Source organism: Vicia villosa, linkage group LG1 (assembly GCF_029867415.1).
Source record: "Vicia villosa cultivar HV-30 ecotype Madison, WI linkage group LG1, Vvil1.0, whole genome shotgun sequence".
NCBI lineage: Eukaryota > Viridiplantae > Streptophyta > Magnoliopsida > Fabales > Fabaceae > Vicia > Vicia villosa.
Window position 1 is genome coordinate 110,014,936 of NC_081180.1, and position 27,438 is coordinate 110,042,373.

The following is a 27,438-nucleotide window of genomic DNA, read 5'->3' on the forward strand; positions in this document are numbered from 1 at the left end:
GGATGGGCGTACGGGTTTTGTTGCCATGCCTATCTTCAATATTGTGTTTTTTCATTCACAAATAGTATTCAAAATTAGTTTTAAAATTGATTTTTTTTTTTTGATTTTGAGGTGTTTAATTTTTCAAAATAGAAATGATTCTTTTTAAGAATTGATTTTATTTGAAACTAAAATTTATAGTTTCTGTCTCTAAAATTAATTTTACGTGATTTTTACATTGAAAATTTATTGTTTAATTTATTTTTACGTAATATATTTAAATATAAATCAATAATATTAAATTCAATTATGTTAAAATCAACTCTACAAATTCAATTATGTTAAAATCAACTCTACAAACTTAATTATGCTAAAATCAATTAACTCCACCACCAATCTAAACACACCTATAATTTCTTTTTTAATTTTTAAATATAAGAGTATCTTAATACAATTAGCCGACCCACGTACAACAATTTCTTTTTGTAACTTTTTGTTTTGTTTTGACAAATAGAACATTTTCTTTGAAGAACAACCAGTACCACAAACACCCACTATCCCAACCTACCAAAAAGATATGAAATATTCATCTTCCTACAATCGACAATCGATCTTTTAGTTGGATTTTTATTTTCTACTTTCTTGAACTGTGACAAATGGCAGCATGCAATATAATTTCAGTAGTTTCCTGTATCGCACTCTGATCTTCATCATTATAGGTTGAATTATATATCGATATTAATGGTTAGGACATTCTTATTTTTTTAAAGAAATGGAAGCTTCTACTTAGAAAATGATAGATACAAAGGATAGAAACTACTAGCCACTATTTTATTTTTGAGTTTGTCTGTCTTAAAATAGTGCTATTTATTTCTTAAGGTAGTCTTTGCAAGTTTAGATGGAAGGAAATAAAATAGGGTTTTAAAAAGAGAAATAGAAGAAAAATTAGAGATGTTTTTTTTGAAAAAATAATTTTGTATAAAATGATAAATTATTTTTATTATTAATATATTTTAAATTTTAAAATATTATAACAACATAAATTAAATTAAAAAAATCTCTTTCAATTTAATCTCTAAAATCTTTTTAAACTAAGAAATCCAAAGGTGGTAATGAATGAGGGCTTTGTTATGATAAATTTGAGATTTAAGAGCAAGCTATATTAAAAACGCTTTTTAGCATAACTGAATTCAAAAATAGAATGCTATTATTTGAGTGTTTTATTAAATTTCATTATAACAATGTTATTATTTTAATATTTTAGAACACATATTTTTTTTTCATTATAATAATTTTTAAATTATTTTATGCACTACAACGGTTAAGGGCTACTAAAGCACTTTTTTTGAGCTACTAAAGCGCATAAAAGCGCTGCCAAAGCCAGCGCTGACGTAGGTAACGACAGCGCTTTTGAAACTCCAAAAGCGCTCTCGTAGCCCTCCAATAGCAGCGCTTTTACCAGAAAAGCACTCTCGTATCCCCCCTATAGTAGCGCTTCTTCTATAAAAGCGCTCTCGTAGCCTACTCTATAGCAGCGCTTTTATCCAAAAAAGCGCTCTCGTATCCCCCTATAGCAGCGCTTTTTCCAGAAAGCGCTCTTGTACCCCCTATAGCAGCGCTTTCTTCAGAAGCGCTTTTGTAGGTTGCACATTTTTTTATATTTTATGTTTTTTTATCTTAGGCATCGCTTTTAGTTAGAAAGTGTTTTCGTAGGTGGGCCTTTAAGAACGTTTTTTAAAAGCGTTGTCGTTGCTAAACGCAGTATTTTAAAGTGCAACTTGTAATTTAAGCCTCCCAGTTCGATCTGTAATTTATATTTATTTTCAACCTGTAATATTTTCGACCTGTAACATATTTTCAACCTGTAATATTTTTAACCATATCTAGGACATTATATACCAATATAATACCATTATATACCATGGATAAAATACCATTATATACCAAAATAAAATATATACACCATTAATATAAGCCCGAAATTTGTGTCCTCTGCATAATCACATGTTTACTAACAGATACATATAACTAAATCATCAACAGAATATATGCCCGAAATTCTCAAAATCCGACGAGCGCACAGTCCTAGTCCTGCAAAGTATGAACAGAACAACAGTCAATTAAAACAGCCCCCACAAAGTTTCAAAACAGTCCCCACTGTTAGAACAAGATTTGTTCTGATCAATATTCTTAGTTTTGATGATAACAAGGATATGAATTTTGTGTGAGATAATGTGGTACTCTAATACATTGCAATTTCCTTTTCAGGAAATATATAAAGAGTATGCACAAATCAGCGCTCAGAAGCTTTGACTCAGAAGGTTCAGCATGCAACATCAGAACATGGTCTGGCAAGACATCAGAAGATGGTCAAGGCAGAATCAAAACATGGGTCTATGGAAGCATCAGAAGAACTTGAGCTCAGAAGCAGAAGCACTGAAGTTCTCATGGTATCACGCTCAGAAGCACTTCAAGGTCAGAAGACAAGAAGATGCTATGCACCAAGCTGTTTGACTATGATGATATTCAAATGTTGTATACACAAACATCAGATCAGAAGAAAGTACAGGTGGCAGGCTACGCTGACTGACAAAAGGAACGTTGGAAGCTATTAAAAGCAACATCAGTAGACACAGCGTGAACAAGGCTCGAGGTAGTTGACAAAAGCGTGAAACATTAAATGCAATGCTGTACGGAACACGCAAAGCATTAAATGCTCCCAACGGTCATCTTCTCAAGTGCCTATAAATATGAAGTTCTGATGAGAAGCAAGGTTACCAACTCTGAACGAACCTATTCTGAATAACTTGCTGAAACGTTGTTTAAACTCAAAGCTCAGAAACTTCATCTTCATCAAAGCTCACTACATTGCTGTTGTAATATATTAGTGAGATTAAGCTTAAACGTTAAGAGAAATATCACTGCTGTGATTATAGCTTTTCAGAAGCATTTGTAATACTCTTAGAATTGATTACATTAATTTGTAAGTAACTAGAGTGATCAAGTGTTGATCAGGATACTCTAGGAAGTCTTAGCTTGTGTCTAAGCAGTTGTAATTAGAGTGATCACGTGGTGGTCAGGATACTCTAAGAAAGTCTTAGCTTGTGTCTAAGCATTTGTTCCTAGAGTGATCAGGTTGTGATCAGGATACTCTAGAAGACTTAGTCGTGGGCTAAGTGGAAAACCATTGTAATCTGTTGCGATTAGTGGATTAAATCCTCAGGTGAAGTAAATCACTCCGTGGGGGTGGACTGGAGTAGTTTAGTTAACAACGAACCAGGATAAAAATAACTGTGTAACTTTTTTTTATCGTTCAAGTTTTTAGACTACACTTATTCAACCCCCCCCCCCTTTCTAAGTGTTTTTCTATCCTTCAATTGGTATCAGAGCGCCGGTTCTAAGGTGCAAGCACTTAACCGTGTTTAGAAAAGATCCAGGAAGAGAAAAACGCTCCAGTATAAGATGGCTGGTGAAATTTCAACAAATACATCTGCATCTACATCTGGCTCTGCTGAGCAATATAATGGTAACAATGGTTATACTAGACCACCAGTATTTGATGGTGAAAACTTTGAATACTGGAAAGATAAACTGGAAAGTTACTTTCTTGGTCTAGATGGTGAACTATGGGATCTTCTGATGGATGGTTACAAACATCCAGTGAAAGCTAGTGGCGTAAGGCTTACCAGGCAAGAAATGGATGATGATCAGAAGTAGCTTTTCAAGAATCATCATAAATGTAGGACTGTTTTGCTGAATGCTATCTCTCATGCTGAGTATGAGAAGATATCTAACAGGGAAACTGCCTATGATATATATGAGTCATTGAAAATGACCCATGAGGGAAATGCTCAAGTCAAGGAGACTAAAGCTCTTGCCCTAATCCAGAAATATGAAGCCTTCAAGATGGAGGATGATGAAAACATTGAGAAGATGTTCTCAAGATTTCAAACGCTAACTGCTGGATTAAGAGTTCTGGATAAAGGCTACACCAAGGCTGATCATGTAAAGAAGATTATCAGAAGCTTACCCAGAAGATGGGGTCCAATGGTGACTGCATTCAAGATTGCCAAGAATCTGAATGAAGTTTCTTTGGAAGAGCTTATCAGTGCCTTGAGAAGCCATGAAATAGAGCTGGATGCAAACGAGCTTCAGAAGAAAGGTAAGTCTATTGCATTAAAATCTAATGTTAAAAAATGCACTAACGCTTTTCAGGCTAGAGAAGAAGATCCTGAAGAATCAGAATCTGAAGAAGAAGATGAACTGTCCATGATCTCCAGAAGGGTAAACCAACTCTGGAAGAGCAAGCAAAGGAAGTTCAGAGGCTTCAGAAGTTCAAAGAGATTTGAACGTGGAGAATCTTCTGGTGACAGAAGATCTGACAAGAAGAAGGCTGTCTGCTATGAGTGCAATGAGCCTGGACATTACAAGAACGAGTGTCCAAAACTTCAGAAGGAGAATCCCAAAAAGAAGTTTCATAAGAAGAAAGGTCTTATGGCAACATGGGATGATTCTGAATCAGAATCAGAATCAGACTCTGAAGGAGAACAAGCCAACTTCACGCTGATGGCTACAGAAGATGATGGATCAGAATCTACATCAGAATCAGATTCTGAAGAGGTATTTTCTGAACTATCTAGAGAAGAGTTAGTTTCCAGTTTAACAGAACTTCTAGAACTCAAGGCTCATCTTAGTATCAAATACAAAAAGCTGAAGAAGCAGTTTGAATTTGAAACTAAGAAGCTGGAAGTGGAAAACTCTGAACTGAAGGAAAAAGTTTTAAATCTATCCAAAGATAGTGGATCTCCTTCTGAAACAGAAAAATCCATTCCTAGCATGAATCATATTCTGAAAGAATATGACTCGAGCTTCAGAAAGTTCTTATCTAGAAGTATTGGCAGAAGTCATCTTGCTTCTATGATATATGGTGTTTCTGGAAACAGAAGGTTTGGTTTTGGCTATGAGGGTGATGCCTCACATAAATTTGAACCTGTTGATGATCTAAATATCACATACAAGCCATTGTATGATCAGTTCAAATATGGCCATGCTCATGATATTAGGCTCACTTCACATGCACAGAAGTTTAACACTGTTCACACCAAGAAGCATGTGACACATCCTAAGAAATATCATGCTGACAAACCTAAAGAATATCATGCTGTTCCTCCTGTTAAATATTTTGCTAAACCCAAGTTCAATCAGAACTTGAGGAGAACTAACAAGAAAGGACCCAAGAAATTGTGGGTACCTAAGGAGAAGATAATTTTTGTTGCAGATATCCTTGGCGGCAAAGAAGACAAAAAGCAAAATGTCATGGTACCTGGACTCTGGGTGCTCGCGACACATGACGGGAAGAAGGTCTACATTCCAAGACCTGGTGCTTAAACCAGGTGGAGAAGTCAAGTTTGGAGGAGATCAGAAGGGAAAAATCATTGGCTCTGGAACCATAAGTCTTGGTAACTCTCCTTCCATAACTAATGTGCTTCTTGTAGAAGGATTAACGCATAAATTATTGTCTATAAGTCAATTAAGTGACAGTGGTTATGATTTGATCTTCAATCAAAAGTCTTGCAAGGCTGTAAGTCAGAAGGATGGCTCAATCCTATTTACAGGCAAGAGAAAGAACAACATTTATAAGATTGATCTTTCAGATCTTGAGAAGCAGAAGGTGACCTGCCTTATGTCTGTTTCTGAAGAGCAATGGGTCTGGCACAGAAGATTAGGACATGCTAGTTTGAGAAAGATTTCTCAGATTAACAAACTAAATCTGGTCAGAGGACTCCCTAATCTGAAATACAAATCAGATGCTCTTTGTGAAGCATGTCAGAAGGGCAAGTTCTCCAGACCTGCATTCAAGTCTAAGAATGTTGTCTCTTCCTCAAGGCCGTTAGAACTCTTGCACATTGATCTGTTTGGCCCAGTCAAAACAGCATCTGTCAGAGGGAAGAAATATGGATTAGTCATCGTTGATGATTATAGCCGCTGGACATGGGTAAAGTTCTTAAAACACAAGGATGAGTCTCATTCAGTGTTCTTTGAATTCTGCACTCAGATCCAAACTGAGAAAGAGTGTAAAATCATAAAGGTTAGAAGTGATCATGGTGGTGAATTTGAGAACAGACTCTTTGAGGAGTTCTTCAAAGAAAATGGTATTGCCCATGATTTCTCTTGTCCTAGAACTCCACAACAAAATGGAGTTGTAGAGCGAAAGAATATGACTCTACAAGAAATGGCCAGAACCATGATCAATGAAACCAATATGGCTAAGCATTTCTGGGCAGAAGCAATAGACACTGCATGTTATATTCAGAATAGAATCTCTATCAGACCTATTCTAAATAAGGCTCCTTATGAATTGTGGAAGAACAGAAAGCCCAACATTTCATATTTCCATCCTTTTGGATGTGTATGCTTTATTCTGAATACTAAAGATCATCTTGGTAAGTTTGATTCTAAAGCACAAAAGTGTTTCCTTCTTGGATATTCTGAACGCTCTAAAGGCTACAGAGTATACAATACTGAAACATTGATTGTAGAAGAATCAATCAATATCAGGTTTGATGATAAGTTTGGTCTTGAAAAACCAAAGCAGTTTGAGAATTTTGCAGATATAGATATTGATATATCAGAAGCTGTAGAACCAAGAAGCAAAGCTGCAGAAGCTGATAGTCTCAGAAGCAATGGATCAGAAGATCAAGTTGCTGCATCTTTAGAGAATCTCAGGATTTCTGAAGAGCCAACAGTCAGAAGATCACCTAGACTTGCTTCAGCTCATTCAGAAAATGTGATCCTTGGGAAGAAAGATGATCCTATCAGAACAAGATCATTCCTTAAGAATGACAATCAGAAGCAGTGATCAGAATCAGTAGACGTAAAGTCTATTAAAAAAATTTACAGCTGTCATCTATTATCTGATGGTGAACACGTGTATGTACGGTTAGTACAAAGCGTGCAGTTGAAAAGACGCCGACCTAGGTAACTGTGTTAAATCATTTCATTTACCACGTTCTCTCTCCTAATGTCATTTCTCATTAAATGCATAATGATGTTTCTTTTCAAAACAGTTTTCTTTTAAATCGTTTAAATAACCCGCCTCATACTCATTTCCGTTCTCTCTCTCTCTCTCTCTCTCTCTCTCTCTCTCTCTCTTGCGCATCTCTTTCATTGCATCTGCTTTCAAACCCTAGTTTCTGATTTGATCTCAAAGCATAATCATCATGAACTCATCTTCAAGTTCATCAAACCCAGCAGAAAGACTCACTTCTACACAGATTCTTCTACGCAAATATGAGTATGCTCCATTGAAAACATGCTTAATTCCCACGGAAGAACTGGAAGTTCTATGTGAATCTGCTGTGGACATCAACAACCTTAAAGCAAATGGCTTTAAGTGTGATGCAAGAATCTTTGAGCAAGGATGGTCTAAATATCTTGATAGATTGGTTGGTCCAATTTATCCTGAACTTGTGAAGGATTTCTGGGTACATGCAACGGTTACTCCAACTACCATCATTTCATTCGTGCTAGGGCATGAAGTGGTTATCACTGAAAAGCTCATCAGGAAGCTGTACAATCTGAATGATGAAGAAGGTTGGTCTGGTCTTCAACCTGCAATAGTTGACTGGTCTAAAGTTGAAAAACAAATCTCTCTGGCTTTTGGAATTGATTCTCATAATACGGGCACCTTAAGGCCTTTTTATAAAGCATGGGCTGAGATTATTCTGGGTTCCCTTCACCATAGAAAGAGGATGCTCTCCTCCTCCTACATCAATCCGGCTCACAAGTATACTCTTTTCTGCATTGGCAAAAAGACAAAGATCAACATCTCTCATATTCTGTTTGAGAATCTGAACACTTCTATCTTTGAGTTAAGAGAAGATGAAAGGGCGAAGTACCCTCACATTCCAAGAACGACTACTCCTTTCGGAAGAATGATTTCAGACATTCTGATTGAAAGTAAAGTGCTGGACTCCATCAGAAAACTCAATGCGTCTCATTTTCTTGGAGTAGTTCAAGGTCCCATCTTCAATGGTGTTGATTTGTTCAGACTAGAACTCATCAAGAATGTACCTTTTGTATGCACAAGCTTTCCTAACATTCTGTCAAGAAGAGTTGCTGTTGAAGGATTTGTCTCTTTGTTTCACAAAGAACTTCATCAGGCTGTCAAGCTTTACCTGGAAGATTGTGTTAGGAAGCAATCAGATGTTGATCCTGCTTGGATCCATGGCAGAGTACTTCCGTCCAAAGCTGATATTCTGAAGAAGGATAAGAAGGAACAACAGGCAATGCTAAAAAGAAAGGCCCAAGAAGATGAGGCAGAGAAAGCCAAGAAGTTGAGGGTCACCTATGATCCTGACAAGGTGGCATCTTCTGAACGCAGGGAGAAAAGGATCAGAGACTCTTTTCGCAAAACCAGATCTTCACGTGCTTCTTCTGAATACACCTCCAGGCAGGTTTTTACTCCACCTCCTTCTGTCCCTAAACCTTCTCCCTAATCACCTCCTTCTGAACCAAAAGTAAACTTCACTTTACCAAATCCTTCTCCATCATCTCTTTCCTCTCCCATTCTAAACCCTACACCTCTAAGTATTCTTCCCCCAACTCCTTCTGATAAATCTTTCTCACCAATTCCCTTTACAAATACTCCATCCTCTTCTCAACCTATATTTTCTGATACTCCATCCACATCAATCATTCCTTCAGATATCCCTTCTTCCTCATCCACCACACCTCCTCCGTCTATATCCCATCTCTTACCTACCAGAAAATCCAAACCCTATTGTCTTCTCTACCCCGACTACAAATTCACCTTCAATCCGCCTGAACCTGAACCTTATACCTACCTGGAACTATTCAGACATGAGGTGATTAGCAGTCTAGACCTTTTGAAGGAAGCCTTCCTAAATGGTCTGGATGATGTTTCTACAAGAAGTCTCTGGAGAAGCTTTCGCAAGGATTTTCAAGTAGAAGCAATGGATGTACAGAAGAGACTAGTGGCTGCTGCCCCTGGTTACCCTGGTTACCTTCTGGAGGGTGATAATGGTATATACTACCATTCTCTCAGAAATTGTGTTGCTGCTGAGGAGAAGCAGTTTGTGGATGAATTGGAAGAAGCAAGATTGGCTGATGCATTGGAAGCTAATCCTTGCAGGGAAATTATGGTCTGGAGACCTCAATATCCAGTTCTTCTCGGGGATTTCAAGACCCTCTTTGACTTTTTGAGGGAAAACCCTTCTAAGGAAGACCCAAGCTTGGTCATTCCAGAAATTGTTGACCCACCAGAAGTTGAAGGTCCTTCTGCCCCTAGGAATCTAGCTGCCATTCTTCAGGCACTTGAGAATGGAGATTCTGAGATCCCGGCTGCAGATTATGGAGATGCTTCTATGCAAGAAGAAGATGCAGAAGATCATGTTGCTGAAACAGTTCCTGCTGAGGAAAATTCTTTAAATGATTTATCAATGGAAGCTGCAGATCACAATGCCATCCCTATGGATAGAAGCTGTGAAGCTTCTTCTGTTGAACCTTCCCGTCTTGCAAAGACTCTGGAAGTTCTTCAGAAGTACCAGGATGAGCAATGCTTAGTCAATGCTGAGTTTAGAGCTTTCATAGAGAAGCAGAATGAGCACAACAATGGGGTTCAAGAGATGCTGGCCAAGATCTTATCAAATCTAGGGTCATCTTAGATTGAGTCTTAGTTGTGTTGTTTTTTGCTTTTGCTGCATCTGCTTTGTGCGTCTTCTCTTCCTTCTCTTCGTGTACTTCTGTACTTGTCTGTTTGAACTTCAATGAAAATCATCCTTTTCTTCCGTGTGTTTCTTTTTGTTTTCATTTGAATCTTCTATGTTTTTGATGTTATGACAAAAAAGGGGGAGAAATATGTGATAAATGATTTGATTTAATCAGTTGCTTTACTAACAGAACTTGGAAAGTTCTATGCCTTTAAGTTGTGTTGTTGCAGGAATTGAATAGTCTCTTTACAAAATCAACATAAGAAGCAACAAGATGAATCAAGTTCTTGGATTCTTGAAGCAAGCTGAGTGCTATGAAGCTTCAGAATCAGAAGCAAGAAGGAAGAATGTTCAGATATTCTAATGATAGAATATGCTCTGAAACATTTTGTCTATTTGTTCTGACACATTCTATATGGCTCTGATACATATTATGTGTTCTGAAATATATTCTATGTTCTGACTCATTCATGCTGACTTTTGTCGGTTAGTTTTGTTCTGTAACATTTCAGGATGTAGAGATGCTCTGATGATGCTCTGGTACATTCAACAATGTTCTGATACAATCTAGCATGAAGTGATGTAAGAAGAAATTCAAGCTCTGAAGCTGTCCCAATGGAAGCAAGAATCAGAAGCTGTGAATGTTCTAAAGATCAAAGAAATTCAAGTTCTGAAGCTGTCCGATGGAAGCAGAAATCAGAAGCTGTGAATGTTCTGTGGATCTAAAGAAATTCAATGTTCTGAAGCTTTCCTATGGAAGCAGAAATCAGAAGTCATGAATGTTCTGTAGATCAAGCACTGTGAACGTCTCTACTGAAATACTCAGGGAAGTCTTTTATTAGTAATATTCTTTTAGTATTAATTTCAGGGGGAGATTATTCATCTCAGGGGAAGATTTTTAATCTCAGGGGGAGACATATTCACATGCTTATGCTATAGCTGTGTAAATTGTCTTTAGCCGTCTGCTCTTTCTGATCGCAAATTCATATCATTTATATATGTTTTTGTCATCATCAAAAAGGGGGAGATTGTTAGAACAAGATTTGTTCTGATCAATATTCTTAGTTTTGATGATAAAAAGGATATGAATTTTGTGTGAGATAATGTGGTACTCTAATACATTGCAATTTCCTTTTCAGGAAATATATAAAGAGTATGCACAAATCAGCGCTCAGAAGCTTTGACTCAGAAGGTTCAGCATGCAACATCAGAACATGGTCTGGCAAGACATCAGAAGATGGTCAAGGCAGAATCAGAACATGGGTCTATGGAAGCATCAGAAGAACTTGAGTTCAAAAGCAGAAGCACTGAAGTTCTCATGGTATCACGCTCAGAAGCACTTCAAGGTCAGAAGACAAGAAGATGCTATGCACCAAGCTGTTTGACTCTGATGATATTCAAACGTTGTATACACAAACATCAGATCAGAAGAAAGTACAGGTGGCAGGCTACGCTGACTGACAAAAGGAACGTTGGAAGCTATTAAAGGCAACGTCAGTAGACACAGCATGAACAAGGCTCGAGGTAGTTGACAAAAGCGTGAAACATTAAATGCAATGCTGTACGGAACACGCAAAGCATTAAATGCTCCCAACGGTCATCTTCTCAAGTGCCTATAAATATGAAGTTCTGATGAGAAGCAAGGTTACCAACTCTGAACGAACCTATTCTGAATAACTTGCTGAAACGTTGTTTAAACTCAAAGCTCAGAAACTTCATCTTCATCAAAGCTCACTACATTGCTGTTGTAATATATTAGTGAGATTAAGCTTAAACGTTAAGAGAAATATCACTGCTGTGATTATAGCTTTTCAGAAGCATTTATAATACTCTTAGAATTGATTACATTAATTTGTGAGTAACTAGAGTGATCAAGTGTTGATCAGGATACTCTAGGAAGTCTTAGCTTGTGTCTAAGCAGTTGTAATTAGAGTGATCACGTGGTGGTCAGGATACTCTAAGAAAGTCTTAGCTTGTGTCTAAGCATTTGTTCCTAGAGTGATCAGGTTGTGATCAGGATACTCTAGAAGACTTAGTCATGGGCTAAGTGAAAAACCATTGTAATCTGTTGCGATTAGTGGATTAAATCCTCAGGTGAGGTAAATCACTCCGTGGGGGTGGACTGGAGTAGTTTAGTTAACAACGAACCAGGATAAAAATAACTGTGTAACTTGTTTTTATCGTTCAAGTTTTTAGACTACACTTATTCAAACCCCCCCTTTCTAAGTGTTTTTCTATCCTTCACCCACAACACACAGTAATGTATTCATAAAACTTTTCACACAATATTGTATTCATACCTATATGAATAGTCACTGAATATAAAATTGACACAATTCCTCTTTGATTTCTTCCAACTTAAGTTTCGTGTAAGAAGCAGCATAGAAGTCATCAAAGTACTACATAACAAAAACATAATATGCATGATTTAGTTAAATGTAATAAATTATAAGAAATTATCCTAAGTTATAAATCCATACCGTGATTGGAATCTCTAATTGATTCGTGTGAAGGATTTCTTTCAAAAACCTCAAAACAAAGTATCCGCAATCTGTACTGTTTCGTTGTTGCAGACACTACATAGAAAAACAAATAAGATCTTTTAGTTGTCTTGTTTTATCAAGTAGCATAACTATTAATAGCAAAATTGTAAAAATTAATTTACCTGCACTTTGATCTAAGTAATGTTGTTTGATTTAGTCCGGGATACTTGTGCGTCTCTTTGACTTCGGAACACTTGTATTGATCTAACAAAAATATAAAAGCATATATTGAGATCAATCTCACAAATAATTAAATATATAAATATACACGAATATTTAGAACGATCTCACTTACGTATCAATCGTTGACTTCATAGCCGGATAATTTGTCCACTCACCATCTACCGAATTTAGAAAATATACCACTTCTTTTATATGGTTGATAGCAAGCAACAACCAGTGTGCTCTATAAATTAAAACAATAGTTTATATGAAAGATTTGCTACACAAAAGAAACAAAGATTAGATGAACCAAGAATGAAAAACTAACCCCACTGGTCGAGTATTATACGCCCAGAGACACATGCTTTCTGTACTGCCGGACCACGTGAATTTATCGACTAAGCACTATCTAACTGAATCCGGTTCCGTAGCAATTGTCTGTCCGCTGCAATGGGAGGAAGACACGAAATGGAAGCTGTTTGAAAATTCAGTCCCGCGCAACCATTTGTCATACAACAACCTTAAATAAAAACATAATAAATATTAGACTGTTTTCATTGAAATGTGTAAATAAATTGTTCAACTCATTAAATAATATACTTAGATCAATCTCACAACTAATTAAATAATAAATCGGATTACCGGATGTATGAGTGAACATTACTGACGCCTAATTGGTCTTGCTTAAAAATCTCTTTCATGTCTTCTAGTCCAACATGCACAGAGAATTCAATACCAAAGACTGCTTCATCCATAGCAATTTCACGGAGACAACCGTCCTTCAAATCTGACATATCAATAAGTGTTTCGAGAGTTTGTCGGTATCGAGGCACAAAAGCACCTCTTTTTGCCACGGCCTTCGGAGGACCCTTTTCCTTGGGCGGTACGCTACAAACTTGTTGCGTCACTTGTTGTGACCCTCGAGCAGATACCTAAAAATCATATAACTTAGGTAAATTATAAAATCATGCAGTTTTAGATTCAGATCATATATTAACACTTTAAATGTACCTCTTTCAGTGATTCAACAGACTCGTCCTCCTGCAAAATCCCTTTACCCTTAATTGTGGGTTTTGTAGGAGTAGTCTAAAATTATCATGTAAAAAATAGTTAACGTAACGGTTCAAAATTGACATTCGAAAACTAAATGATTCATAATGGTTTTCAACATACCTCATCACCAATGAAAATTAGCTCCGAGGGTCATGCAACAAATGGCCCTATTTCATCTCGCAGCAATGTTGTCTCTGAGACCATGTCGGGTACCGGTAGCACCGCATCATGATCTAATACCACATCAACTGATACTTTCAGGTGTCCATCCGGGAGCGGTCTATGGTGAAGTAAATCTCCCAAAGTGTTGTGCACTTTTCCCTTGCCAACTAGGCGATGATTCGGTGACGATAAGTATAGTTGGCAAAATGAAATGCCCTAAACCAATAATAAATATAGTCATTATCATTAATAAAATAGAACAATTGTAAGAAAAAAGAATTTATAATTACCTCGGGAAATTTTCTTTAACAGTTGATACTAGCTTTATCACTAGTTTCTTTCACCAATGAAGTATTGCACTTTTCTCTCATATACATCTCTTTATCTCTTTGCAATTCAGAGACTTGTGCTTGTAATACCTGCAATTTTTGCAACACTTCTTCATTGGTAGGATTTCTTCTCCTAGAATACTTATAGAAAGAGGTCGGAGTCACACCATGACCTTTACCCCTCACCCGATCGGGATACTCAAGAACATCTAGTGCTCTACTAAATACAACCCTCCGGTCGACTTCTGTTTTTCACGTACCCTTTTAATATTTTCATATAACGTTCAGCAGGGTACATCCATCTCATATAAGCTGGTCCACACAATTGTGTCTCTTTCACAAGATGGACGACTAGATGAACCGTTATGTCAAAAAACGAGGGAGGAAAATACATTTCAAGATCACATAAAGTAACAACTATCTCTTTTTGCAATGTTGGTAAGATCGCGGGATCGATCACCTTACTGCAAATTGACCTGAAGAAAAAACATAGTTTAGTTATTGCGCTTCTTACTTTTTCTAGCAGAATAGAACGTATACCTATTGGTAAAAAATGTTCCATTATAACATGGCAATCATGCGTCTTCAAACTCTTTAACTTGAGGTCTTTCATGGACATAAGTCTTCTAATATCTGATGAGTAGCCTTCTGGAACTTTAACTTCACTGAGGAACTTACACAATGTTTTCTTCTACTTTCTAGATAGAGTGTAAACAGCAGGTGGCAGATATGTTCGTCTTCCTTTCGTCACGGGTCTCAATTCAGCTCTCATTCCCATGTTTACCACGTCCTTCCTTATGTTAAGGCCATCCTTAGACTTTCCTTGTATATTGAGTAACGTACCTATAACTCTGTCAAATACATTTTTTTCAATATGCATAACATCGAGGAAATGTCTTACGTACAGCGACTTCCAATACGGAAGTTCAAAAAAAATTGACTTCTTCTTCCACCCACCCTTGACAAGTAAATATGCAAAAGGCTTGCCAAACTGAGTGCTCACATCTTTCACCTTTTCAAAAATTTGATCATTTGTCAAAAAAGGCGGGGCTGTACGTTGTTCGGCCTTTCTATTGAATGCTTTTCTCCATCCACGGTAGTGATGATTAGAATTTAAGAATTTACGATGACCGAGAAAGACATTCTTCTGACGAAGATCCAATCGTGTCATATCGGTTTCATCTTCACAAACAGGACACGCTTTTTGACCTTTATTGCTATACCCTGATAGATTTCCGTATGTTGGAAAATCAATAATTGTTCCAAACAACATCGCCCTCAAGTTGAAACTTTCTTTCCTATACCCATCGTAAACCTCCACACCGTTCTCCCACAAAAACTTTAAATCTTCGATTAAGGGTGCCAAGTATACGTCTATGTCATTCCCTGGTTGTTTAGGCCCATAAATTAACATAGATAACATCATGTACATACGCTTCATACATAGCCACGGAGGTAGGTTATAAATCATAAGAATCACAGGCCAGGTGCTATGCGAGATACTTTGAATACCATGCGGGTTCATTCCATCAGTAGACAATGACAAGCGAAGGTTTCTTGCTTCTTTTCCAAATTCAGGATAATCACTATCAACTTTCATCCACTGTGGTGAGTCTGCCAGATGTCGCAACTTTCCATCAATAATTCTTTCATCTGCATGCCAAGTCAAGTGTCTTGAATCGGTTTCACTATGATACATGCGTCTAAATCTCAGAATTATAGGAAAATACCATAAGACTTTGGCCGGAGACAACTTTTTCTTATATCGAGGGGCACCGCATTTAGGACACTCATTCAACGCTGCATACTCGTTTCGAAACAAAACGCAATCGTTTGGACATGCATGTATCTTATCATAGCTCATGCCAATAGAGGACAACATCTTTTTGGCCTCATACGTTCAATTGGGAAGAACATTATCCTCTGGTAGCATATCTTTTATAAGGGCTAATAACTCTCTGAAACTTTTATCCGACCATCCATTGTCCGCCTTTAAGTTGTACAACTTTAACACCGCAGACAATCTTGTGAATTTTGTACAACCATCATACAACTGTTTCTCTGCATCGCTTACCAACCTCTCGAACATTTTGGGACAATTCTTAAGATCTTCTTCAAGCGCTTCTGCAATCTCTTCGACTCGATCATAATCGTATGTGTCTGTGCAATAGTCGTTTGAAGCATACGTCGTATTACACATCGACTCAACATTCTCGTTACTTTTCTCACCATGCAAATTCCAACATGTATAACTTCTATCAATTCCAAACCGTAGTAAATGTGATGCCAACTGATTCCCGTCAACCTTACCCCCATAAAAGCAACCCAAGCAAGGACACGTCATTCGAATCGGGTCTTCGGCATGCGCAACCGCAAACTTAATGAATTCCCATACCCCTTTCTCGTACTCTTTCGACAATCGGTTTGAATTCATCCATGTCTTATCCATGTCTTAATTAAGCTAAACAAAAACAACTAATTATTAAGGCACAAAATGTTATAATGTGTTTCTGTCAAAACGCAAAGTATACACGGAATAAATCCGAAGCAATAAAACGCAACATATTACTTTGGCGAGAGAGAACAATTATTTACCTGTATAGAAGTAAGCAACTTCTAGACCCACACAATGTAAGATTCTTGAAAACTATCAAACTTTCACTCTTCACAAGTAACCCCTATAGCAAATACACAAAGTTAGTAAGTTTATCACTTAACGATTAACAACATTGACATCAAGAATCATAACAGCATTGTAAAAAATCACCATTATATGTACATGGTGCTAAACATATTTAAAAAAGATGCTTTGTCAACTTTCAAAAGATGCTGAGTTGTAAAAAATCAGCATTATCTAACAATTTACACAATTTACAACTTGTTTGGATTTGGATACATCATTATCCCACCCCATGGCTGATAACTTTCCAACTCCTACTTTCGGCTTAACTTTTCTACTTGTATTTTCGGCTTTAACGTGCATTACCACCTAGCTATATTTATGTAGTAATTTTTTAGTTTGTTATAAATTTCTAACTATACTTTTATATAAACATCACTGGAAATAGAATTCTAAACTTAGCGGTGGAATGATTGAATATGTAGAGGCTACTCTTGGGTTACATAAAAACTCGTCTAGGCATGGAGAGACAAGAATAGATCATGGATTTTAAGCCATGTTATTGTTGTTGATGTCTGATTATAATGAATTTTCTATTGTTTAAGTTTGAATAGAATAACATTTTAACGTACAGGGAAGTTTCATTTTACATTTCTCATATATAGTTTCCAAATAAAGTAGAAAAGTAAGAATAGAACTGACAAGGATGAAGAAAATTCAAAGCTCATTTCTCACACAGACCATAAATTAAGTCTTCTACTTATCGAAGTCTTCTACTAACGACTAATAATTGCAATCATCAATACTATCATAGATTCAAAATAATCATCAACCAAACACAATTTCCCTCTCTTCCTATGGAAACTCAACACTCTATCATTTTGCTTACTTTTCTTCTTCAATTCTCATCACTACAATTTCCCTCACTAGGATTATACAATCAACAAAAAACATACTTCATCAATTGCGGATCAGAGCAAAAGCCAGTGCAAATGCACATCAAAATAAAAACAAGCATACATTTAAACTACATCAACTCAGTTCATGCCATACAGTCCAACCATTATTTTTGTTCAAAATCTAAATATTCACTCCTAACAAGTATCAAACACATCAAGTTCACAAGTTCAAAGGCAATACACAACAGAAATAAAACAAGGAAATCCATTCAGGGACACATTCAAGGGATTCAGGGACACTAACTACATAATAGTTAACCACTCACCTCAATTACACTCAAAACCTATCCTAAGAAAATCTGTCAACAATTAACTTAACAATAAAACCATTGACTATTACACTAACATGTCTATATCGTGAGGACGAGTTTACCTGATGCCGTGGCGGTGATTGCGGTCGGAGGGAGTAGTGCTCTTGGCCGGAGGGAGTAGTTCTCGTGACGGACGAAGGGAGGGACGACAGAGAGAGGGACGACAGTGAGAGGGATGACGGAGAGAGGGACGATCAAAGCTGGGGACAGCGGAGAGAGGGTGAGCGAAACAGAGGGACGACGGAGAGAGTGTGAGCGAAAAAGAGGGGCACCGGAGAAGAGAGAGTTCGTACTACTATAGAAAATAGTGAAAATGAATTAATTAGGGATTTGGGATGAAAAATAGAATAATGAATCTGTCTGAAGCATTTATTTTTTTTGTTTTAATTAAATGGGCTTAGACAGCGCTTTGGGTAAAATCGCTCTCGTACCCCCCCTTTACCAGCGCTTTTAACAAAGCGCTTTCATTACCCCCCTTTACCAGTGCTTTTAACAAAGCGCTTTCATACCCCCCTATAGCAGCGCTTTCTAAAAGCGCCCTCGTACCCCCCCTTTACCAGCGCTTTTGTTAAAGCGCTTTCATAAATCCCCCTATAGCGGCGCTTTTTGAAAGCGCTTTCGTAACCCCCCCTTTACCAGCGCTTTTTTCCCGTGTTTTTTTATTTTGTTTTTAGCGAAGCCTATAGCAACACTTTTCCTAAAAGCGCTTTCGTAGGGGTGCTGCTAAAATTCAAATTTGGCGTAGTGATGCTATTATTTTATGTATATTATTCCACTTTTGTTTTTTTAAATAGGCAATGGAATTAATATAGAGCAAAAGGGTTGCTCCTCCCATTGTTGTCAAAATATGACGAGTTTTGTTGTTATTTGATAGCGTATAAATGTCTAAATATAAAGTTATGTTGTCATCTATATGTGTATGTATGACTTGATAAAATATTTATAAGAAACCAAACCGAACCAAACCGCATTTATTAAATTTCATTATAACAATGTTATTAGTAAATATCGCAAACTTACTTTTTTTTCATAAGCATCAACAATCCTAATAAACTCGTCCACTTCATCTAAATATTTATAAATAAGTAGATATTAATTTTTTATCCATATCTAACTGTGCATTTATTCATTTACATAATGTAAGGAACACTAAAACAAAAATAACATTAAATTTCCCTTTGCTGATTCAGTGTCAAAATTTTGATTTACTCGAAACTCGAGAACTATATATATCATTGATCATTTATCCTAAAATTAATAGGGAAATGCTAACCAGTGCCCTCAGGGCAATGATTAAGATTTTAAAATAGTAATTTATCTCGGTAATCTGTGTATTTAATGTCTCAAAAATTGAAATATTATATTTTATATCAAATATTTTCTTTTTTTGGAATGTTTAACCATTGCCCTGAGGGCACTGGTTAGCAAAACTCAAATTAATATATATTATCAAGACTTACTCTACATCTTGATAATTTGTTCAATTTAATGGCTAAAATAATGAGTAATTAAATATGAAGAGAGAATACTAATACTCATTAATTTTAACCATTAGATTGAGAAGAATTAATGGTCAAAATGTGGAGTAAGTCTTGATAACTTAGTAAGAATAGCTCTCTCTCTCTCTCTCTCTGTTGACTGGTAATTTCGATATAGCTGGGTCGAAAGTGAATAAGAGTATTTTAGGGCTTTGGACCTTAATTGGACAAGTTTAGACAAAATCCCAAATTGTCTTAAGGACAAGAGGGTCGAGTCGAATTGTGTTCATTAATGGATTTAAATTTGAAGTCATTTGGATACAATACGTCGAAGACTTGACGCCTGCGAACCAGGAAGAATTTGCATTCAAATTGAAGTATTTTATCTGTAGAGACGCGTTGAGGTCCATTATTCGAAAGAATCATGCAAACATCGAACGTGGCATGTTCCCGGAGAAAGACTGTTAGGGTCGAATTAGTATGAATAGGAATCTTAATGTTAGGATTCAAGGTGTTCATTTTGTACAAATTACTCAATATACTCAAAGTACCAGTGTTAAAGAAAAGAGTTACAAAGAATGTACATATAAGAAACACCATTGTTGTCTTTTCAAAGTCATTTATTTTATCAATACAAAGTCTTTTACATACTATTTACATATCCTTTATTTTTCAATCGAAGCCTTTATCATTTTCAGTCATTTACTTTCAGCAGTCGAATTGTTTTACTTTACATTCTTGTCATTTATTATCTTCAAGAAAAACTTTAGTATACTCATTAGAGAAGCAATTGTGTCGGAACATGAGTTCAATTACAAGCATAATCATAAAAACTTAGACATGTGTCCTAAGATCAATCTAGTCGATCCAGTAAGTTACCAAAGTATTTGATTTGGAGGACTAGCGGTTATTTACTAGAAATCACTGTAAAACACACACACACACACACACAATATATATATACACAGGGGCGGTTCTATAGCCCAGCAAGCTCGGGCACGCGCCCGGGCTCAACCCCTATTTTCTTTGTATTCCCCCAAATTTAATAGCCGATTTTTAAAGGAAACTAGGGGCAAAATTAGTAAAAATAAGGGTGTAAAAATTAAAACAGATGAATACTCAATGGTCCAGACAGGCCCAATCCAATTAATTATTTATTACTTAAAACAAAAATTAAAAAAGAACAAAACTAAACAGTACCGAAAAACCCTCTCCCTCTCTGTATCTCTGATTTTGAACCGCCCCTGCCTGTTCCTATTCTCTCCAATACGTCACTTTTCCTATTCCTCTCTCCAATACGTCACTTTCCAGCACACTAGCAGAGGATAATATCTTTTTAATTTGTCTAATTGTCTTCTTATTAGATATTATAGTAATACAATACTAGTATTATATTATGTTATAACAATAGTTCAATTTGCATGTTTCAATTTATTGTCAATTTCATAGTTCAGTTTCTTATTTCATATGTATCTTGCTTTAACATAGTTTAATATAGGTCAATTTTACATAGTTCAATTTCAATATAGGTCAATTTTACATAGTTTAATTTAGAATGAATGATAGTTCAATTTTTCTTCTAATATTTATATTGTAGTTTTTATTTTAACAGAAACTCTATTTTTTTTGGGGGTTCAAATATAGTATCAAAGATTTTGGTTAATTTAATAGGTCATTCATAATAATAAAATATTCTTTTAATTTTGCTGTTATGAATTATTTATTTTATTTAATTATTCGGTCTCGTCAATTTGTGTGTTATAAATTGTTTACTTACAAATTCGTTTCAGAGATGAGGAGGTTTTTGGTTCCTAGAACAAGTATTGAGAAAATGAATGTTAAGCAACCGGAAGTCGAAGTAGAAGAAACACCCCCTAATGTGGCCAACCAGTTTAATCCAAATGAGATTGTGCGTGATCCAAGATGTAGGAAACAAATTCATGAGTATGCTCCGGATATTCAAGACCAAGTGAGGAGGGCATATATATTGAAGGGTCTAACGCAACCAGATTTAGCAAGATTTCCTCGTACTCAATTTGGAAGTATTCAAGAGCATTTTGTAAAGCATGGTATAAGAATTATACATGGATTGAATACAGTGAGTCGAAGGATGCAACTTATTGTTTCTATTGCTTTCTCTTTAAGCCTCCCGGGAGGGCCGAACACTTTGGTTATGAAGTCTTCAACAAAGACGGATTTCAGGATTGGAAGCATGCATCTAAAGGCTTTAAAGATCATATTGGTAGTCATGATAGTAAGCACAACTCATGTGTGAAGCACTATGATGATTATAATAATAAAAGACAAAGTGTGACAAGTATCTTTGCTAGAGCAACTAGGAAATCAGAAGAATTGTATAAGATTCGTTTAACTTGTTCTTTAGATTGTACTAGATATCTCTTAGCACAAGGCATTGCTTTTCGTGGCCATGATGAAAGCTCTACTTCTCTAAACAAGAGAAATTTTAGAGAGATGGTGGATTGGGTAAAATCTAATGATGAAAAAGTAAGAGATGCTTTTGATTGTGGTCCAAAAAATTGCACTATGACTTCTGGTGACATTCAAAAGGAGCTTGCAACGTGTTGTGCACATGAAGTTACGAAGGTGATTATGGAAGAGCTTGGTGATAGACAATTCTCTGTGCTTATTGATGAGTCACGTGATATATCTGTCAAAGAACAAATGGCAGTGATGTTGAGGTTAGTACAATGAGTTTGTTATTGAAAATACTACAATTATTAACTTAAACTTGTAAATTTCATTCAAACATAGACGAATACATTTGAATTTTTACTTATTTTTCTAGGTTCTTGAATGACAAAGGGAAAGTTATGGAACAATTTATTGCTCTACATCATGTCAAATATACTACATCAGAGGCACTAAAGGATGCTCTTTATGGTATTCTCGATCGTCATACGTTATCTATTTCAAAGATACGAGGGCAAGGATATGATGGGGCTTCAAATATGAGAGGTGAGTTTAATGGTTTACAAAGAAAGATTATAGATGAAAACCCTTATGCTTTCTATGTCCATTGTTATGCTCACCGTTTGCAATTGGTGGTTGTGTTTGTTGCTAGTAGTTGCTCATCTATTCATGATTTCTTTGAGTACATCTCCTTGATTGTAACCACAACAAGTGCATCTTGCAAGAGAAAGGATGCTTTGAAGGAGGCACAACACCAAGATATTTTGAATAAACTTGAGAGTGGTGAGATATCTCAAGGAAAGGGTTTGCACCAATCATCTAGTCTCGCTAGACCCGGAGATACTAGATGGGATTCACATTATACTACCTTGATTCGTTTGGATCAGATGTGGTCCTCCGTGTTAGAGGTGCTTAGTATTGTTGATGAAGATGGACGTGAACCATCTCAAGCGGCGGGTGGAGAGCTTTAAATTTGCTTTCATTTTGAAGCTCATGTTAAAGTTGTTTGGTATCACTACTGAACTTTCAAAAATATTGCAAACAAAAGATCTTAATATTGTGATTGCTATGGAATTAGTTGATGATGTTAAAGCTCGATTGGCTATATTGAGAGAGTGTGGTTGGAATGATTTATTTAGTGATGTCCAAGAATTTTGTTTTGCTCAAAGTATTCCGGTGCCAAATATGGATGAAGAAATACCGGTTTGGGACGTTCAAGAAGAGAAGGGAGGACTGTCACTAATCTTCACCATTACCGTGCAAAGATTTTTTATGTTGCTATTGACAAAATATGTGTGGAGATGGATCACCGGTTTTGTGAAGGAAGTAACGTTGTGCTGGATTGCTTCTCATGTCTTGAACCTAAGAACTCTTTTTCTAAGTTTGATGTTGATAAGCTTGCTCGTCTTACTAATGTTTATCATGCAGACTTTTCTGATGATGACTGTGGAACAATAAGGGAGCAACTTGAGACTTATGTACATCAAGTGAAAAGGCATGCTTCTTTTACTTCTTGTGAAGATGTTCAAAGTTTGGCTATGAAGATGGTCCAAACTGAGAAACATTTGGTATTTCCATTGGTTTACAAGGTCATTGAGTTGGCTTTGATATTGCCGGTGTCGACAGCATCTGTTGAAAGAGCTTTTTCAGCAATGAAGATTATCAAGTCTAATTTGCGCAACAAGATCAACGATGTGTGATTCAATGACTTCTTTACCGCATATCCGTATAGCAAAATTTACTGTTGAATTGAAAGCTAACATCATATAGATCATGTCCATAAAATTTAACATTAATCGGAAATCTTTTGATATGTTAAAGAGAATGATCAAAATTAACGGTTTTGTTGAAGTTTTGTAAGCCTTCATTTTTATGCATATCATTGACATATTAAATGATTTTCGATTGATGTTAAATTTTACTGACATAATCTATATCATAATAATTTTTAATTCAATTATTCAACGATGAATCTTATTATATAAACATGTGATAAAGAGTTATCAGAAGTGTCATGCTAATAAATTTGGCACATTGATGTCATTATAAATAATGTTATGAGCTATAAACATTAACTAATCTTTCACTATATCAAAATATTATGGACTCTAAATATATTCTAAACAATATATGTATAATATGCATTTTAAATTTATATAGTAATAACCAAAAAAAAAATTATATGAAATATATGAGAAAAAAATTTTAATTAACCATGTTTAATAAAAAAATTACCAAAAAAATCATAATTTCGGGGTATTTACCAAACTGTCTAGGTTTGGGACCCTAGGGACATGGATGCGCCAAACCAAATGGCGTATAAGTGTTGATATTGGGTGTATGCGCCAAACCATTTGGCTCACCCTAAAACATTGAGTGTTGGCGCCAAATGGAATGGCGCATTAGGCTACTTTTTGCCCTAATAGCCATTGCATTTGGCGCATAAGGCTAACCCTTTTTTTTTCATTTTTTTTTCTATTTTTTTTAGTTAAGATTTTGATAATATATATATTATAAAAATTCCATTTTTATTTAATTAGTTAAAATACTTATATAAACAAATTTTCAAAATAATTTTTTAGTCTTAAAAATGAGGTACACAAAAGGTAAATTGACATTTGTTAACCGAAAATATAACATTGGTGCATTATATTAAAGGAACGAAACATCGATTACAGATAATTAGAGAAACGATACAGCGACACAATTGATTAAAGAAAATACAACAATATGATCAATGGCGTCCATCGCCAAGATAGCCATCCGTTCCGCAATTTCGTCTTGTTATGACACGTTTGCCGCGATCGTTGATCCCGCCGCGAATATTGGCACCACCCCTTTCCCTAGCTCTGCCCCTACCTCTGCCCCTTTGTGCTTCTTGTTGTGTTTGTGTTACTGGGCCCGGAATTGGGATGTCTCGTGGATCGCTGTCTATGAATTCGTCGACGCCCCCATAATTATCCGGAAAACCGCTGTTGTAAAGTCGGTTACCCATCCCTTCAAATGTGTTAAGTCGTGTTGGTGGAGTGGGTTGGGAAAAGACTTCGGGTTCATAGCATCTAGCAGCACTAGAACTACCCTGATTAAAGCCGAATTGGTTTGAAGGTGTTGCGAAGCCGGAGGGGGTGCCACGGTAAGAGGATTCACCATGAGGACCATCGTCGGGACTAAGATGAAGGCTAGATGAACCGGGAGTTAGGTTTTGGCCGAATCCCCTTGTGGACCCTACAAATGCTGCAAATCCGAATGGTTGTGAATGGGTCTGATATTGGTCCGAGGAATGATGGTGGTCTTCATATTCTTGTAATGGTTGAGATTGGGATTGGAAAATATTTGATTGGCGGTAGTTGCGTGCGGAACGGGATGGAGTACTGAAAAGACTTTGTTGTTGTTGTTGGAGTTGTTGTTGTTCCTGGAGTTGTTGTTGTTGTTGCTGTTGTTGGAGTTGTTGTTGGCGTTGTTGTAGGCGTTGTTGTCGTTGTTGTTGTCGTTGTTGTTGACGGAGTTGTTGTTGTTGTTGTTGTTCCTCTTCCGGTTGTTGTTGTTGTGGCAAGATGTAGTTCTGTGCACGGGGATCAATTAAATAGAACGGAGCTGCAAGAAACAAGTTAGGGGATGTGGCTGTACGATACCAACTCATGTATTCAGGAGAAGGTTTCATTTCATGGTCACTGACGGGGAAGTTCAGGACATACTGGCGACGGTCCTTCCACATCTGGCGGTGATCGGGTGCAAAATCCTTCCAGTTTTGGTGTGTCCATTGATGGTTAACTCTTCTGAGGTGCCACACTCCTAAGTCAACTGGAGGGTCGGGTATCCGTTGACGCATCCCAAACTGAAGCATTACCCGGTCACTTTGATGCATTTCTATGATGTTGTACCGGATTAAGCAACACTTTGTCGTCCAAATTTCTGCATCCTGAGCTCTAGGCTCATACTCGCACTCGAGATACGGTCGCCATATGAACTGCATGCATGAGAGTTATACATTACGTCGGGAAAAATTATTTATAGAAAATACTTAAAAAAAAAAGAAAAGAATTAGAGATAATACTTGATGGGGTCCAAGGTGATCAATTAGCGTGCGGTACATTGTGATATTAGACCGCGGATTAAGTGTGAAGTCCATTTTTTTCACACAAAATCTACAACGAAAATATAATGATTTAGTTAGAACGGAGTAGAATGTGTTAGGAAAAAATGGTATACTAAAAACTTACCTCAGGGCATACGGAAAGTCCCAACTTCCATTGTTAACCGGGGCCAGTATGGGCATCCTCCACCACCCCCACACCTGCACCAACAGGGCGCATCCATAGAATGTGCAGGACTCAGCTCTTGCGTTCTTGCACAGTGATTGGTACACCGTAGCCAGAACTGCAGACCCCCAGCTGTACAGACCAACTCTAGTAAAATCCATTAGTAAACGAAGATACATAAAGTTAACAGTGTTACCAGTGCTATCTGGGAACAAAACGTTTCCAATAAGCAATAGTAGGTAACACCTAGTTTTCTGGAGTATGGTCTCTTGGGGAGACGCATCATTCAAGTGAAAATTGTCATAATAAGTCCTTAACCTCTTAAGGTTAACACCTTGCCCCCTAGCACCAACTGCTCCATCTATCAAGTCTATCCCAATTGCCTGAAAGCATAAGGAATTCGCCTGCATAACACAGCCATTAATTGCCTTACCATCAACAGGAAGGCCAAGTAGCATATGAACATCTTCAAGGGTGATGGTGCACTCCCCTGTTGGAAGATGGAAGGTGTGTGTCTCTGGCCTCCAGCGTTCTAGCAACGCAAGAACAAACTTGTGGTCAATAGAAGACTCGACGATTCTGCTAATCGGACCGAAACCAGCAACGTTCAGGTATGGCATAATGCGGTCGTCCGGAGCGATGGTAGAGTGACTACGAGTGCGAAAACGTTGAGCGTTCTGAAAATAGTATGTATGCCAAAAAAAATCAGTTAGTTGATCACGGACAGTTGCATGCTGTTAAAGTAATACTAATATACTTACGAAGGTAGCGATGTTCTGGGGGGTTCCTCTGTGTGTTTCGCCCATTGTTAGGACAGACATTGTTGAAGGATGAAAATTTGGAAGTTGATTACAAAAGGATTCTTGTGAGAGTAGATGAGTGAAAGTGGTGCGGATTCTGCAGAGACCTAAGTGGTTTATATAATCTTGAGGCAAAAAATGGTAACATTCTGCATGCTGGACATGTCAACACATCCATAGTTGCTAGGTGTTGCTCCTGCAGAAGTTGTTTCCATGCATGCAAGCTAATTTTTGGTGACAAGACATGCATGCAGCTCAGATCTAGGTGACAGCTCGGGTAGCATGCATACAGTGGTAAGAGGAATCGTGGCAGGAATCTTATCAGGAATCGTTTCAGAAATGTTTCAGACGCATGCTAGGTTACAGTAACTCGCTTCAGACGCATGCAGGTGTGTACCAGGTGGGGCCAGGTGGGGACCACACTCAATACACATGCGCCAAATGATCTGGCATTTTTTAAAAAATTCCTTCATTTGCGCCAAACCATTTGGCGCCTTTCTGTTAAAAAAATCACTAATGCGCCATTTCATTTGGCGCATTAGTAGGATCCATTTTTTTTCAAAAATTAGGGTTTATGTTTATAACTTGTATGTAAAACCCTATATGAAACCCTAATTGTGAT

At 36.9% G+C, this 27,438-nt stretch overlaps 2 protein-coding genes and 1 long non-coding RNA gene across 3 annotated transcripts; 2 read left to right on the plus strand and 1 right to left on the minus strand.

Moving 5' to 3' along the window:
* Window positions 1–13,447: 13,447 nt before the first annotated feature.
* Window positions 13,448–14,114, minus strand: LOC131614244 (uncharacterized). Its single transcript, XR_009287637.1, has 3 exons — window positions 13,921–14,114; window positions 13,589–13,846; window positions 13,448–13,501 (listed from the first exon to the last, which is right to left on the minus strand). It is a non-coding gene; the product is annotated as an uncharacterized LOC131614244 (long non-coding RNA).
* A 7,005-nt stretch (window positions 14,115–21,119) lies between these two features.
* On the plus strand, window positions 21,120–22,728 carry LOC131651351 (uncharacterized). Its single transcript, XM_058921018.1, has 3 exons — window positions 21,120–21,425; window positions 21,473–22,026; window positions 22,134–22,728. Exons 1-3 carry the CDS (start codon window positions 21,120–21,122, stop codon window positions 22,726–22,728), a joined length of 1,455 nt encoding a protein of 484 aa, XP_058777001.1.
* A 97-nt stretch (window positions 22,729–22,825) lies between these two features.
* On the plus strand, window positions 22,826–23,457 carry LOC131651360 (uncharacterized). Its single transcript, XM_058921025.1, has 2 exons — window positions 22,826–22,960; window positions 23,059–23,457. Exons 1-2 carry the CDS (start codon window positions 22,826–22,828, stop codon window positions 23,455–23,457), a joined length of 534 nt encoding a protein of 177 aa, XP_058777008.1.
* Window positions 23,458–27,438: the final 3,981 nt, after the last annotated feature.